Source organism: Dermochelys coriacea, chromosome 3 (assembly GCF_009764565.3).
Source record: "Dermochelys coriacea isolate rDerCor1 chromosome 3, rDerCor1.pri.v4, whole genome shotgun sequence".
In the NCBI taxonomy this organism is placed as follows: domain Eukaryota; kingdom Metazoa; phylum Chordata; order Testudines; family Dermochelyidae; genus Dermochelys; species Dermochelys coriacea.
Genome location: NC_050070.1, coordinates 186,559,046 through 186,574,543, shown reverse-complemented (window position 1 = coordinate 186,574,543; position 15,498 = coordinate 186,559,046). Strand labels below are relative to the sequence as shown.

The 15,498-nt window shown below is 42.6% G+C and overlaps 1 protein-coding gene across 10 annotated transcripts in view; it reads left to right on the top strand.

The window, feature by feature from the left end:
• CCDC88A (coiled-coil domain containing 88A) overlaps nucleotides 1-15,498 on the top strand; it is a 354,197-nt gene that overhangs the window by 125,442 nt on the left and 213,257 nt on the right. For all 10 annotated transcript variants that reach the window (XM_038395536.2, XM_043512327.1, XM_043512326.1 and 7 more), the window contains one exon: nucleotides 10,227-10,367. In XM_038395536.2, the coding sequence (XP_038251464.1) occupies nucleotides 10,227-10,367 (141 nt within the window). The remainder of the gene's footprint in view (nucleotides 1-10,226; nucleotides 10,368-15,498) is intronic.

The following is a 15,498-nucleotide window of genomic DNA, read 5'->3' as shown; positions in this document are numbered from 1 at the left end:
TTGGAACCTCCACAAGACATCATGGAGAAACAGGAGGGTGATACCAAGGAAGGACTGACGTGCAAGCGGACAAAAAGTACTATGACCCATGAAGGAATCTGAATTCCTCTTCTCCCACCTACCACCCAACTCCATAGTGGTGGACACCATCAACTCATGTGGCTGATGACATGAGTCGAGGGTTACTCCACAAGACTGGGATTGAAAGCGCCTGGACCTTTTTGGTAGGAAGGTGTACTTCTTGGCTACATTCCAATTCCGTATCACCAACTATCAGGCCCTTACAGTGAAATATGATTATATTAACTATTGAAAGTTGAATGACTTTACTGAGCAGGTGCTAGAGTCACATTGTGACCAATTTAAGGCCATTATACTGGAGGACAAGTAGTGGCAAGGACAAAACTGCAATCAGCCCTCAATGTTGCTGACAATGTAGCTAGCTTAATTTCCATGGCAGTGGTGATGTAATGAACATCATGGCTCCATCTGTCAGATTTCCTGAAATCCTGCAGTCTACTGTTGAGAACCTCCCCTTTGAGGTCACAAAGCTCTTTGCAGAGAAGACTGACGCCTCCCTTCATATCCTGAAGGATTTGTGGGCTACATTCCAGTCGCTAGGTATCTACACGCCAGGACAAAGGAGACAATTTAGTCCCCAATCCCAGTGTAGACCATATACATCCCAATATCAATCTCAGTGACCATACAAACTGCAAAGGAAGAAAGCAAAATTCCCCAAGCAGAAATTATCTGGCTTGCAATTTTCGTCATTCCAGCCCTCTATGTCCAAACACCAGTTTTGACAGGCGGGTAGAGGCGCTGCTGGACCACTCCCCCAACTGATACAGCCGACCAGTGCTTCACACCCATATGACCACCGAGTGGCAGTATTCCGCAGTGCCTGGAAACACATAACATTAGACTGATGGGTCCTAGAAATCATTTGAACTGGGTACTCCATCTATTTCAGCTCCCTACCCCTTTCACAACACCCTTCCCTGTCCCTCTTCAGGGATCCTTCTCATGAGTTTACAACAGGGGGGTGGGGGGTGGGAGAGAGAGCTCAGTGGTTTGAGCATTGGTCTGCTAAACCCAGGGTTGTGAGTTCAATCCTTGAGAGGGCCATTTAGGGATCTGGGGCAAAAATTGGGGATTGGTCCTGCTTTGAGCAAGGGGTTGGACTAGATGACCTCCTGAGGTCCCTTCCAACCCTGATATTCTATGATTCTATGACAAGAAGTCAATAGTCTCCTCCAGTTAGGAGCCACAGAACCAGTACCTCAACATCTACACGGAGGAGGGTTCTACTCTCTTTATTTCCTAATACAGAAGAGGAAGGGAGGTTGGAGACCCATACTAGACCTCAGAACTCTCAACAAGTTTGTCCAGGCTCAAAAATTCAAAATGGTCACTTTATCAACAATCATTCCAGGATTGGAATAGGGAGACTGGTTTTCGGTCCTCGATCTTCAGAGTGCATACTTTTACATCTCTATCCTACCGACTCACAGACGATTTCTCAGATTTATCCTGGGACAAGACCACTACGGATACAGAGTGCTTCCTTTCGGGCTATTGTCAGCCTTGAGAGTATTGTCCAAGGTTCTCTGGGTGATAGCCACTCACGGTCTCAAGGAATAAAGATTTACCTTTACCTCGATGATTGCCTACTCAGAGCCTAATCTCTCCAGGAGGCTCACGGAGTCAACAAAGCAACTATCCACTTTTACGGAGCTGAACCTACAGATCAAAATCCAGATGTCAGCTCTCATTCTGGTGCAATGCCTGGAATTCATAGGGGCTGACTTTGACTCGTTACAGGCCAGAGAATTCTTTTCTCAGCACAGATTTCTTTCATTAGCCACACTTAGAGATGCAGCTCAAAGCAGCCTGAATATATCAGTCAGACTCTGCCTCCAATTCCTGGGGTACATGGCAGCAAGCACAGCGGTAATACCACATGCCAGGTTTCACATGTGATGCCTCCAAATGTGGTTCAGCTTGGTCTACAAACAGGGACAGGCTGGACAAATCCCTGTCACCACCCAGTAGGGTCAAAAACTCCCTAGACTGATGGAAGAGTCCAGCCAACATTCACAAAGGGATCCCCTTTTCCCAAACCTCACCGTCATTGCTGCCCACCACCAACACATCACTGATGTGGTGGGTTGTACATCTAAACGGCCTCACAACACAAGTGGTCACCCATGGAGATGTCTCTTCGCATCAATCTCCTCAAGCTAAGAATGGTCAGGAACGCCTGCACCCCATTCCTCCAGCTGATCAGAGGATCACACATGAAGATCCTAACAAACAACATAGCCTACATACAATAGTCAGGGGAGAGCCAGATCACTCTCCATATGCATCGAGGTGATCAGGCTATGGAACTGGTGCATCTCCCACAACGTTACATTGCCTGCACACAAAACTTGATAGTGGAAATCTCAGTGGCAAATTCCCATACAACCATGATTGGGAGATAGACCTGATTGTGCTTCATGATATATTCAGCTTATGATGGACACAGTCCACAGACCTGTTCAACACTCACCTAAATAAGAAATGCCCGTGCTACTGCTCCAGAGTGGGGATGGATCAATGTTCCCTGGGCGAGGCCCTCCTTATCCCCTGGGACAAGGACCTTCTCTCTATGTCTTTCCTCCATTTTCCCTACTTGTAAATGTCCTGCTGAAAATAAAAAGAGATGTAGCCCACTTCATTCTGATTGCTCCTACTTGACCCAGAAAGACCTGGTTTCCCTACCTGTCACAGCTTGTGACATGCCTGCTGATCTCTCTCCCAGCCGTACTGCACCTCCTTGCAGGACAGAAAATGCACCCTAAATCCCCACTTGGGATTGTCTGCCTCGAGGCATGGCTCTTGCTTGGTTCCAACAAATAGAAAACTCCTGTTCAAGAGAGGTACAATAGGTTCTGTTACACAGCAGAAAGTCCTCGACTTGATGCACTTACCTGCAGAAATGGTGCACATTTCAGACTTGGTATTCTGTCCAGCAAATCTCCCAAACATCCATGATTCTTACATATATCTTTAGACCATGCATTTACCTTAAAGAAATTGGGCCCATCTCTGAGCTCTCTCAGGGTTCACATAACAGCTTTCCACCAGCCTATTGAGAGATACTCAATGCTGTCACATCCAACTACTAATCGGTTCCTCAAGGATATAGTGAATCTTTTCGCACAACCTCGACTTCCTGCTCCCATGGGGGACCTAAACCTGGTACCAAAAGGGCTGACTAGACTGCCTTTCAAACCCATGGCCACCTGTTTGCTGGTGTACCTATCAATTAAAGTGATCTTCCTCTTGGCAATTACCTCATTCAGGAGAATAGAAGAGAGAGCAGCTTTGATGGCACATCCCCCCTACACAATATTTTTTCTGGACAAGATTATGCTCAGGACATATCTAAAATTTATCGCTAAGGTAACCTCTCAATTTCACATGAATCAATTGATTCACTTTCTAATCTTCTACCCCAGGCCTCACCAAGACAATAGGGAGGCTATATTACATACCTTAGATGTCAGGAGAGCCCTGGCTTTGTACCTGGATAGAACAAAGGCCTTTAGGAAGTCCCATACACTTTTAATTTCCATTGTGGAAAGGTCCAAGGACTCAGCAATATCAGCCGAAAAGCTCTCTAAGTGGATCTCGAATTGCATTAGACAACTCCTCCAGACTCTATTTGTATACACTCCATGAAGTCAATCTCCTAGTCCATTGCCGCCTTCAAGAGATCTGTAGAGCAGAGACATGGGCATTAGTCCACACTTTTGCACAACATTATACGATCACTGGGGATTCTGCCTCCAGTGCCAACTTTGGTGCCGCAGTGCTGTCATCTGTAACTGACCCAGCCCATGAGTAGGGATATTGCTTGGGAGTCACCTACCATGGAGCACTCATTCAGACACAACTCGAAAAAGAAGTTACTCACCTTGTGCAGTAACAATGGTTCTTTGAGATGTGTGTCCTATGGGTGCTCCACAACCCACCTTCCTCCCCTCCACTTCGGAGTTCTTGTCAAAGACGCTGTGGTAAAGAAGAAACTGAGGAGGGTAAGCCCGTGCGCGCTGGCTAGCCTCATGCGTGAGCCTAACGGACACTACCAAAGTTCTCTGATCAGCAGCGCAAGGACGCAAGCACACCTACCATGGAGCACCCATAGTGGGACACATCTCGAAGAACTATTGTTACTACACAAGGTGAGTAACTTCCTCTTTTTCAGTCTTTTCTTGTAGGTAATGTTTTCTAGACCCTTAATCATTTTTGTTGCTCTTCTCTGGACTTTCTCCAATTTGTCCACATTTTCTCCCAAAGTGCAGTGTCCAGAACTGGACACAGTACTCCCTTTGAGGCCTTATCAGTGCTGAGTTGAGTGGAAGAATTACTTCTAATGTCTTGCTTACCGACACTCCTGCTAATACATCCCAGAATATTTGCCTTTTTTGCAACAGTATTACATTGTTGACTCGTATTTAATTTGTGATTTATAGACTGTTGTAATAGGGGAAGGGATAGCTCAGTGGTTTGAGCATTGGCCTGCTAAACCCAGGGTTGTGAGTTCAATCCTTGAGGGGGCCATTTAGGGATCTGGGGCAAAAATTGGGGATTGGCCCTGCTTTGAGCAGGGGGTTGGACTAGATGATCTCCTGAGGTCCCTTCCAACTCTGATATTCTATGATTCTATAACTCCTAGATCCTTTACAGCAGTACTCCTTCATAGGTAGTCATTTCCCATTTTTTATTTTTGTAACTGAGTATTCTTTCCGAAGTGTAGTCTTTGCATTTGTCCTTATTGAATTTCATCCTATTTCAGTCCATGTTTCCAGTTTGTCAAGATCATTTTAAATTCTAATCCTGTCCTCCAAAACACTTGCAATCCTTCCCATCTTGGTATTGTTCTCAAACTTTACAGGTGTACTCTCTCTGCCATTATCCAAATAATTTATGAAGATATTGAATAGAATCAGACCCAGGACAGATCCCTGTGTGACTCTACTTGATATGTCCTTCCAGCTTGACTGTGAACCATTGATAACTACTCTTAGTATGATTTTTCCAACCAGTTGTGCACCCACCTTATAGTAGGGTCATCTAAATTATATATCTCTAGTTTTCTCATGAGAAAATTATGTGAGAGAGTATCAAAAGCCTTAAAGTCAAGCTATCTACTGCTTCCATCCTATCCACAAGCGTTGTTACCCTGTCAAAGAACATTAGGTTGGTTTGATGTGATTTGTTCTTGACCAATTATGTTGACAGTTACTTATCACCATATTATCTTCTAGATGCTTACAAATTGATTGTTTGTTTATTTGCTCTATTACCTTTCCGGGTACAGAAGTTAAGACCACTGGTTTATAATTCCCTGGGTTGTCATTATTCTCCTTTTTATACATAGGTACTATATTTGCCTTTTTATATTACTCTGGTATCTCTCCCATCCTCCATGAGTTCTCACGCATGATCGCTAAAGGCTCAGAGATCTCTTTATTACAGTTCATACTAGTATATGTAATAAATGTGAAATTTAGTTCTATCTTGTACAAATAGGTTAGAATGAACTGAATCAGAAAAAAGTGATTTGTTAAAAATATGGTTCTTTAAAGCAATGTGTGGATCCACTGTATTGGGCTGTATACAGGGATTAAAGGAACAAAATAATATTTAGACCTAGATTATATAAATGGATCCATCAACTGCATTCTATGGGGGCACACAGATGTGCCTGGATTAATCGATTCGCAGGATCTAGCCCTTGGTGAGTAATCTTTTTTGCATCAAGAAATACGCTTGTATCTTGTGTATCTTGGGGAATATGTATATATTTTGGAGGACTGGTAGCTACTCTACCATTAAATATGAATTGAGTTTTTCAGGTAAGAGGACTGAAATCTCTTTTTTTTAATCCTGTAGATTTAATGTAATCACCAAATTTTAAATGAACAAGCCCCTTGAATTTCCAGTAATATTTTTTCAGATCCATTTAGCTAAGCAACCACACATGATAATTACCTGTACACTATAGTGCAGATTGCAAATATTTACAGACAATATGTTAAAAGTTATTCCCTTATTTTGCCATTACATTAAGAAACTCTGCCAAGAATAGTTAATGGAATTTCCCAGCTCTGTCAGCTACTTTCTGTTTCTGTTGCTGCCTGTAAGCCTTCCTAACTCTTTCTGAGCTCAGCGCAGAGGCCTGGTATGCCAGGAAGGAGAAATTGACAGCATGGGAGTCTGGGGTTTAAGTCTGGAACTCTTAAAGTTTCCATTCACTCTTAAGGTACAAGCATATTTTTTCCCAAATAAACATACCATACCATCCTTTTCTTATTGCAACTATGCTCACCTTGTGAATAAGGCACTTAACCAGGTACAAGAAGAAAACAAGCAGTCAGGCTGTACTTTAACTTCAAACTCAACTTAGGCAGGAAGAGGAATGCATTGGTTTTATTATGTCATCTTGAGGTCACTTTTAAGTGTAGGTCTCACACATGGAAGCATGGTGCAGCACCTATCATGCCCCAGGCTAACACGGTTGTATTTTACCATTTTTGATGTTCCTGAAATGAAATACTGGTGGATGTTAATATTGTTTGATTAATCTTTCATTTTAAAATAAGGAAAAATGTGGCTTCTTAAATGAAATGTTTTGTATGAGACTAGAAATCTTTGATTTCTTGTGACAGGGTGCTCTGCTCATCACTGGATGGTGCCTCTTCCTGATGGTTCTATGGATTAACTCTGTGAGGCTGACACCCTTTTCTGCATTTGCACTCCGTCTCTCCTTCTCGCGCTCTGTCTGCAGCCACTCTCTTGCACCAGGAACTGCTGCTGCTTCTTCGTGACTTGGCCCTCTGGCCAGGTCACTATGGTCCTCACCTTCCAGAGTATCAAAGTCTCTTATGAAAAGGCTCAGGCAGTCTTCCTATTCCCTGCCCTTCCCCAGTGGCTGGTATGGGAACCTGGGCCCACCCTCTATTCCAGGTTCCAGCGCAGGGACCCTCTAATCAGCAGCCAAGGTCTGTTCCTTCCTAGACCTGCTGCCTCTTTCCCTGAGCCTTTCCTACCTGTCTGGTTCTCCCCACCCCAGGTTTGCCAGCCTCCCAACTTCCTCCTAGTAGAGTAGGGTAGAGTAGAGTAGCTTTAGGCTACCCGCCTTTAGCTTTAATCACACCTACCTTCTCTCAGGGAGTGACTGCAGCCTACTTCCCTGCAGACCCCTTCTGCTATCAGTTCCCAGGCTTTATAGAAGCCCTGCCTGTTCTCTTACACATTGGCTTCTTTGTAATCAAGGTTCTCCACACAGCCTAAGTCTACCTCATTTGCTGCCTAATTGGCTGATTGGCCCTACCTGGCCTAATTTAGCCCTCTCAGGGCCAGTGTGGGGATACATCATGTGATGATGCACCCCATAATGCTTTATAGAAATATACTTATGAATGTAAATATGACATAACTGGAATATGTTTTATGCTAGATATGCCATGTAACATATCTTTGCAAAGCTTATGTTCTACTGTATGTATTCATCCTATTTGCATGCATGTATCATTTTTATATCTGAAGTTATGAGCGTTGGCTCTGTTCTTGTATTTAAAGTGTTTGCTGTAGAGAGCACCTAAGGCAGATTTGATCAACATACTGTGAAGGGGTTATTCAAGTAAATGGAAGTACTTGGTGAACAATGGACCTTGATAGACGCCAGTGCACATCTGAGCTTTCCTGGGAATGTCCCTGTAGAGAACTAAGTTATGCATGGGCATGTGACTTGCCCATGTGACTCCAAGACTCCATCTTGTACTTGGGATTCTACACGGTGGAGGGAGGGGTTTCCGCCCACAGGAGAGAAACTACAGTAACTCCTCACTTAACGTTGTAGTTATGTTCCTGAAAAATGCGACTTTAAGCAAAACGATGTTAAGCAAATCCAATTTCCCCATAGAATTAATGTAAATGGGGGGGGGGTTAGGTTCCATGGAAATATTTTTTTTGCCAGACAAAAGGCATTATATACATTTTAAACAATTTTAAAGAAACAATTTAATACTACAATCATCATTGCGGAGTATGAAGCTTGGTTGAGGTGGTGGAGTCAGAGAGTGGAAGAGGGTGGATTGTTCGGCTGCTTCTCTTGCTGAACTTTCTGAATGTTGTTTTGCTTTCTTCTTTTTTTCTCAGTAAATTTCTTTATAGCAAGTCATTTAATGACCAACTCCCCTAATCACTTTGGAGCTGTGTTCCCTGTCAGGATCGTCATCACTCAGGATTTGCAAGCCAGCCTTAACCCGCCTCTTCTCCCCTCCCCCACCACCTCCCCCTTTACTTCGCATGCTGCATCCTTGCTCCTCCTCCCTCCCTCCCTCCCCTGCCTCCTGAGTGCCGCAAATCAGCTGATTGCCGCAGGCAGGAGGCAGGGGAGGGACGGGGGAGGAGTAAGGATGCGGCACGCAGGCCTCCCCTCCTTCCCCTGCCTCCTGTCCGTGGCAATCAGGTGGTTTGCAGTGTTCAGGAGGCAGGACAGGGAGGAGGAGCCTGCGCACCAAGTCCTCACTCCTCCCCCCTCCCAAACACTGCAAACCAGCTGATTGCCATGGGCAGGAGGAGGGGGGAGCAGGGGGAAGGTGCTGATTGGCAGGGTCTACTGGCAGGTGGGAGGCACTGGGGGCGGCGTAGGGGAGCTGATGGGGGGCTGCCAGCTGTGGACAAAGCAGGCAGCCAAATGACGTTATCGCGGAGCATTGCACAACTTTAAGCAGAGCATGTTCTGTAATAGAGCAGGGACGTAAGATCGAAACAACGTTAAGCGAGAGAATGTTAAGTGTGTAGTTACTGTATATAAAGTTCTGGGAGACACCACCATTTTGTCTTCAGCTGGCTCAAGAGGTAGCCTCTCCGCTCCCAAAGGATACCTAAAAGAAACTGGGACAAAGGACAGTAACCTCAGGGGTGTGAGTGATTGCTGGATCCAGACTAGAAGGAGACTAGTCTGTAAAAGAAGCTTATTAGAACATCTCTGAGGATGAGATTTCATCTGTAATCACTTTCTTACTGTATTAGGCTTAGACTTGCGAGTTTTATTTTATTTTGCTTGGTAATTCACTTTGTTCTGTCTGTTATTACTTGGAACCATTTAAATTCTATTTTTTGTATTTAATAAAACCACTTTTTACTTATTAATTAACCCAGAATATGTATTAATTCCTGGGGGGGGGAAGGGGGAAAACAGCTGGGGGAAAACAGCTGTGCATACCGCTCTATCAGTGTTATAGAGGCAAACAGTTTATGAGTTTACCCTGTATAAGCTTTATACAGGGTAAAACGGATTTATTTGGAGTTTGGATCTCATTGGAAGTTGGGTATCTGAGTATTGAAAACAGGAACACTTCTTAAGCTGTTTTCAGTTAAGCCTGCAACTTTTGGGGGATGTGGTTCAGACCTGGGTCTGTGTTTGTAGCAGGCTAGTGTGTCTGGCTCAAAGCAGAAAGGGCACTGAAGTCCCAAGCTGCCAGGGAAAAAGGGCTCAGAGGTAGTCTCAGCACATCAGGTGGCAGTTCCCAAGAGGGTTTCCTGTGATCCAACCCATCACACATCCCATCACACTTCTGAATATTAAAATGTAATACTTCTACAAGATGTGATTTGTGCACATGATATTTTTAATATTTTAGATAAAATTCTTTTTTAAAAAATCATAAAGTATTATAAATGAATGAAATAAAAGGAGATATTGTGAGCAAGTGTGTGCTCACAATAAATTGCAATGGCACTCTTCACTTAATTAGTTTCCGTGGCACAAATCTCAGGTACTAAGAATTACTTAAAATTACAGGATTTTTATTTTAGTAAAAATTCTTTGTGCAAATTCTGTATAAGAATTTAATTTGGCAAAAAGAAATAGTTCTGTGTCAGAGTAGGCTTTTAAATAATATTTCATGTGTAGTTGCTTCTAAGCCCTAATTGATCTGTTTTCCAGGCTTTTATTGTGGATAGAGAAACTATTCCATCAAATACAACTTAAAATATTTTTGTCAGACATTTTCTAATGTATTAGAACCCACGGAGGATAAACTGTGTTGGGAGACAAGAGTTAAAAGGAGTTTTCCCAATTATTCCTCTTGTTATACGTCTTTTGCATTCTTATAATAGCGCATAAAGGTTGTTTTCACAATTATTTCTTTCTCCTATAGGTAACTCATAATCAGGAAAATGTGTTTGATCTGCAGTGGATGGATGTCAGCATTCTGTCACAAGAATATATCGAGCCTCTCTTGAAAAATATGGCATTACATTTAAAAAGACTTACAGATGAAAGAGACGAACATTCTGAGGTATGTATGTGCTTTATAATTTAAAAATAAAAAGTATAAGAAAATACCTTTTTAAAATTAAACAGTTTGGAATTTTTGAAAATAGATAATATACGTTGTTTGAACTTACCAGTTGGCAGCCTGGCTTGAAATAACACTTCTTCAAGTTGTTCCTTATGTCAATTCCATGTTAGGTGTGTGCATGCTCACGTGCATGGTCATTGGAAATTTTTCCTGTAGTGGTATCTGTTGGGCCAGCTCTGGAGCCCCTTGCTTACGTGCCAACATATTGGGCACTGTCAGCCCTGCACCCTCTCAGCTCCTTCTTTCCACTAGTGATGGTTGTTAGAATGCTCCTTGCTTTCACAAGCCCCATAGTGGTTTCTTTCACTTGGACTATGAGTTTTTCTTGCACATAGTTATTGTAGTTTTAGTTTTATAGTTAGTAGTCATTAGTAGCGGAGTCCCATTGGGGACATAGCCCCAGGGACGTGGTACGCCCTAGTCCCTGGGGTTTAAGCCATGTGCTGTATGCAACAAACCTATGCCAATCAGTGACCCACACACAAGCTGCCTATGTACCTTGGTGAGGCGTATGTTAGAAGTGCAGGATCTGCAAGAATTTCAGACCATGTATAGAGTCCATGTCCAAGAAAGGAAAGGTCACACAGCCTCATCTCTAGACACAGAGAAAGACACCACAAACTACTATTATTATGTGAGAATCCAGAAACAGGAATGAATTTAGTAACACTCCCAAGTTATTAATCATTTCAGTGCTGGACATACCCCCACAACAGAGGGCAGATACATCTCTTGCCCATTCCTTCAGATATTTATCCCAGCCATTTAGAGTTTTATTTAAATTGTCTCAACCAGTTTACTTTCATCCAGTTCCCAATTTTGATCAGACAGTTGTCAGATAGAAAAGCCATAGAATTTGGATTAATTGAGAGGATGACAACAGTTTTATAAGAGTCTGACTTTGATACACAATTCTTTCTGAGCATAGACTGAATATTTTTGAAGTCATAATTTTATATTGTGTGTGATACAGCATGGCCAGAGGGGAGATATGTAAGCCCCAGGATGATGAGACCTTTATTTCCTGTAGAGGTAAGAGAGTTTGCTATAGATTAATTAGAGCACCTGAAGCCAATTAGAGCACCTGATAAAAAAACCTGTGCTTCAATCAGACAGTTGGAGGAGTTGAAGCAGAGGGCTTTGGTGTTGGAGCAGAGAGCAGTTTGGAGGAGTTGAAGTAGAGTGCTTTGGGTTTGGAGGAGAGCAATTTGGAGGGAAGCAGATGAGAGTTTGGAGAAGTGCTGCGGCGGGCCAAAAGACCAAGACCCTAGATAAAGGGAAACCCGGCTTGTGCAGAGCAGAGGGACTCCACAGACAAGGGGTTGGGAGAAACCTGGTCCAAGCAGAGAGAGAGGGCCGGAAGCCCCACAAGCTGAAAGGCCGGAGAGGAAGTAGCCCAGGGAGGAATCGCTAATTCAAGTGGTTTGCCGCTATCCCTAGGACCCCTGGGCTGGGACCGGAGTAGAGGGCAGGCCCGGGTCCCTCCTCTCCACTCCCCTTCTCTGCGATACTAGTGGGACAGTTAATACCCCAATTCAGGGGTGAGAAACGGCACCCTGAAACTCCCCCCCCCCCCAAGAAGAGAAAGCGCGGGACCCATCAGAGGAGTACCAGCAATTTGCCATATGTGTTTTGAGCTGATTATCCACATACGTTAATTTCTCCAAAGTAATGTGATCCAATGGACTTTGAGACTTGGAATCCAAAAGAGTTTCACTCCATAAGCCAATTATAAAATAAAAAAGAGGCAAATGTTTATGGCTCTTTTGATTTTACAGAGACGTTCACACTAAACAATATTCTCCCCCTGTTCTTACTCCCTTCCCCCAGCAATAAAGAATGTATTTAAAATACCTGTGTAAATCTCCTACTGTTTTCTTGGTTTCTGGCTGTAGCTCTGATCTTTAAGCAGTATTTTGATCTAAGTAAAGCAAAGTGGGTTTTGCGGGGACCAGAGAAAGGAGGTTGTAGTAGGAAAGACAGGAAGCAAGGGGTGAGGGTTTTAGTAGTGTAGTGAGAGGGAAAAGTCAAATATTGGAAACAATATGGAGGAGGATGCAGCATATTTTGCATACATGTTGGATGTACAGGTCTAAAGAGAGGTTGAAGTCAAATATGATGCACAGATTACATGACACAGAAAGAAAGAGATTGTCATAGAATTTACAGGCAGCTGTATATATAATTGTTGGAGAAGTGTATCACATGATATCCAATAGGGGGCCTGGCATACACCCTATTCCCACTACTGCTGTCCCTTAGACTCAGAAGTTTCGATATTTGGGAGCTTCTGTGGTTTCATGATAGGAACAAGATGCCCGGGAGTGAGAATCCTGTGTGCTGATGTCCTCAGAGAAGCAGAAATAGACATGTTCGGATATTCAAATTTAAGAAAAAAGTTACTTAACTGTCCCCATGTCCATATGCATTATGATAATGTCTTTAATTATATGATCACATAATATTATTTCTGCAGAGCTCCTATCTCATTAACTACAGTCAGTTTATCCTATTCACTGAGGACACTCACTCCCCATCACAGTTCTCCATGTGGTCTGCGACAGAAGTGGGAAGAAGGAAAACTCAAGCATCAGTGGTGGAAAATGCAAGCTGATAGACTTGCACAAGGAATCTGTATGCCTTGACTGAAAAAAGCACAATGGGTCCTACTTTTCTTTCACCGTAACAGCTACTAATCATGCCACGCTGAACACTACTCCAAACCTTGAATCATTTGATCTACTGAGACTGCCTCAGTTCAGCTCTAGAACCTTCATTTGCAAAGTCTTCTCAGAGAAAATTGCCTGCTTCCAAGGTGATTTTTCTGGACTTGAGGAGCAATACATTGGATGCAGACTTGATAACACATCACCTTCTTTTTCTGAGTTTGCTCTGTTCCGTGACAGGAAGACACAGAAACTCAGCAGGAAATCACAAAATGAGAGAAATTGTCAATACCACCCAAGTGGAGGGAAATCTAATATCCACCCTAAAGCATTCTGTAGTCAGAACTGCAGTTAAAAAAACATTCCTCAGTGCAGCCATCCTCTTCAGTGGTCATCTCCAGTTCAACCTATATCCTGAATCATAGAAAATAAATAGGGTTGGAGACATTGATCTCCTCTTGATGATGGTGAATTAGCATACGTCTATGCTCATATTGCTGGGCATCTCCACAACAATTGAGTCAACAATGTAGTGCTTCTACCCCACTTCAAGGATGTGGCAGAGATCAGTGGGAGTTCAGGTGTTCTCACACTGCATGCACAGAGTCATGATGGGTGCCTATTCTACTGCCTGTAGAGATATTCATAGATACTAAGGTCAGAAGGGACCATTTTGATCATCTAGTCCGACCTCTTATCTGTAGAGTTCTACAAAGATCCATCGTATTCCCCAACCTGTACACATCCACATGAAACTGCTAGGATCCATTGTGAGACAGTGTGGATTAACATTTCAGCAGTACATAGACACATTCAAGTTTATGATACATTTACATCAGATGCAATCACGGTCATTTTCCAATTCCTCTTTAGGGTGTGGCTGTAATAAACAGCTGGATGAAGCTGAATCTGGAAGAGACTGTTGTGATGCTGGTAGGGAAAGGGAAATTTTTGCAGAACTTTCCATCTTCATTGCATCACACTCCATTGACACCATGTTTTCGGATCATTAAGAAGATCCATGACTTCGATGTTCACCTGCATAACTCACTGATTCGGGATATCCTGAAAGCCACACCCTTTTCCCCTTGCAACTGACTAGAAGACGATGTTCCATCCTGTCACTTGGCCATGATGATCTGCACCTACTGGAGTGAAACTACTGGCCTCAAAAATTAGTCCAGTACATAATGGTTCTCTTAGTCAGCAGCACAAGCCATTGAAAGTATGTCATCGCAGTGCTCCATTCTCTTCACTAACTTCTTATTTGATCACTGGGTTTATTTCAAGGTTGCAGTCCTGCTCTTCAGAGCCTTCCATGGATTTATCCAAGTTACTTGGAGGATTGCCTTGCTGTATTTAATCTTGACCTCCTGTGACAGGTACATTCTACTAGAATAATGGAACTGTTGTGCCTCATGAGGGAGAATTGTGTGTACAGGAGACTGCTTTCTCAGGGATTGGCCCCCACAACCATGGAACTGGCTTTTAGACATAATGATCACAAACCTCAGCACTTTCAGTTCGAAATGCAGCCAAGTTTCTTCAACTGAGCCATATCTCAATATTGTATTTTTTAAAGCCCTACGGAATGGGGAAAGAAAGTACAAGATACAGAGGTCAGTCTTGTGTTCATTTAAATGTGTAAGGTACTCAACTACTATGTTGAGGAATACAATATAAGAACATAGCTAAACACCAGGCCTGGAAAATTGCAGCCTGAGTGGTGTAAGTTTTGTTAGTCTTCCTCTACAATAGCTTTTAAGAGTGTCCACTTTGTGCAACGAGATAGAACTCAAATTGTGCCTATGTTAAGTGTGCACCCTTTGATTTAATTTAAAGCGTTTTGAGTTTGAAATTTTCAAATGTTTCTAACTTTTTGTTAAATAAAAAACAATTATATTCTGAACCAAACAAAGATATGAGTCCTCTTCCAAACCCATGTTAAAAAAAAATTTAAAATGTCTGCTGTTATCAGAGCTGTGTTCAGAAATTACGGCTAAACTGAAAAGAGTTTTTTTAACCCAAATCTCCCTTATCTCAAGTACAGCTTCAATGGGTTTTGCTCAAACTTTTTTTCCCCAATGAATATCACCAGAGACCAGTCAGAAAAAAATCAGCCCAATGTGAATGTTCTAGAGAGTTCTAAGCATATGAAAGCAAGGGATTAGAAAATAAAGTGTTATGCAACATGTAAGTTTAATTATAGTACTAATAGTTATTGATTTGATCATCGTAATGTGTATATAAGAAGTAAATTACATTAGAGACTAGTTGACTATATAAAAATAGAAAGCAAGTTGGAAAAACAGAGTGCCTGATTCCTGTATGAGTTAATTTAGGATCCTATGAATAGCTATTTGGATAGCAGTGTAGCTATCTATGCTCCCAGAGAGAGAAAT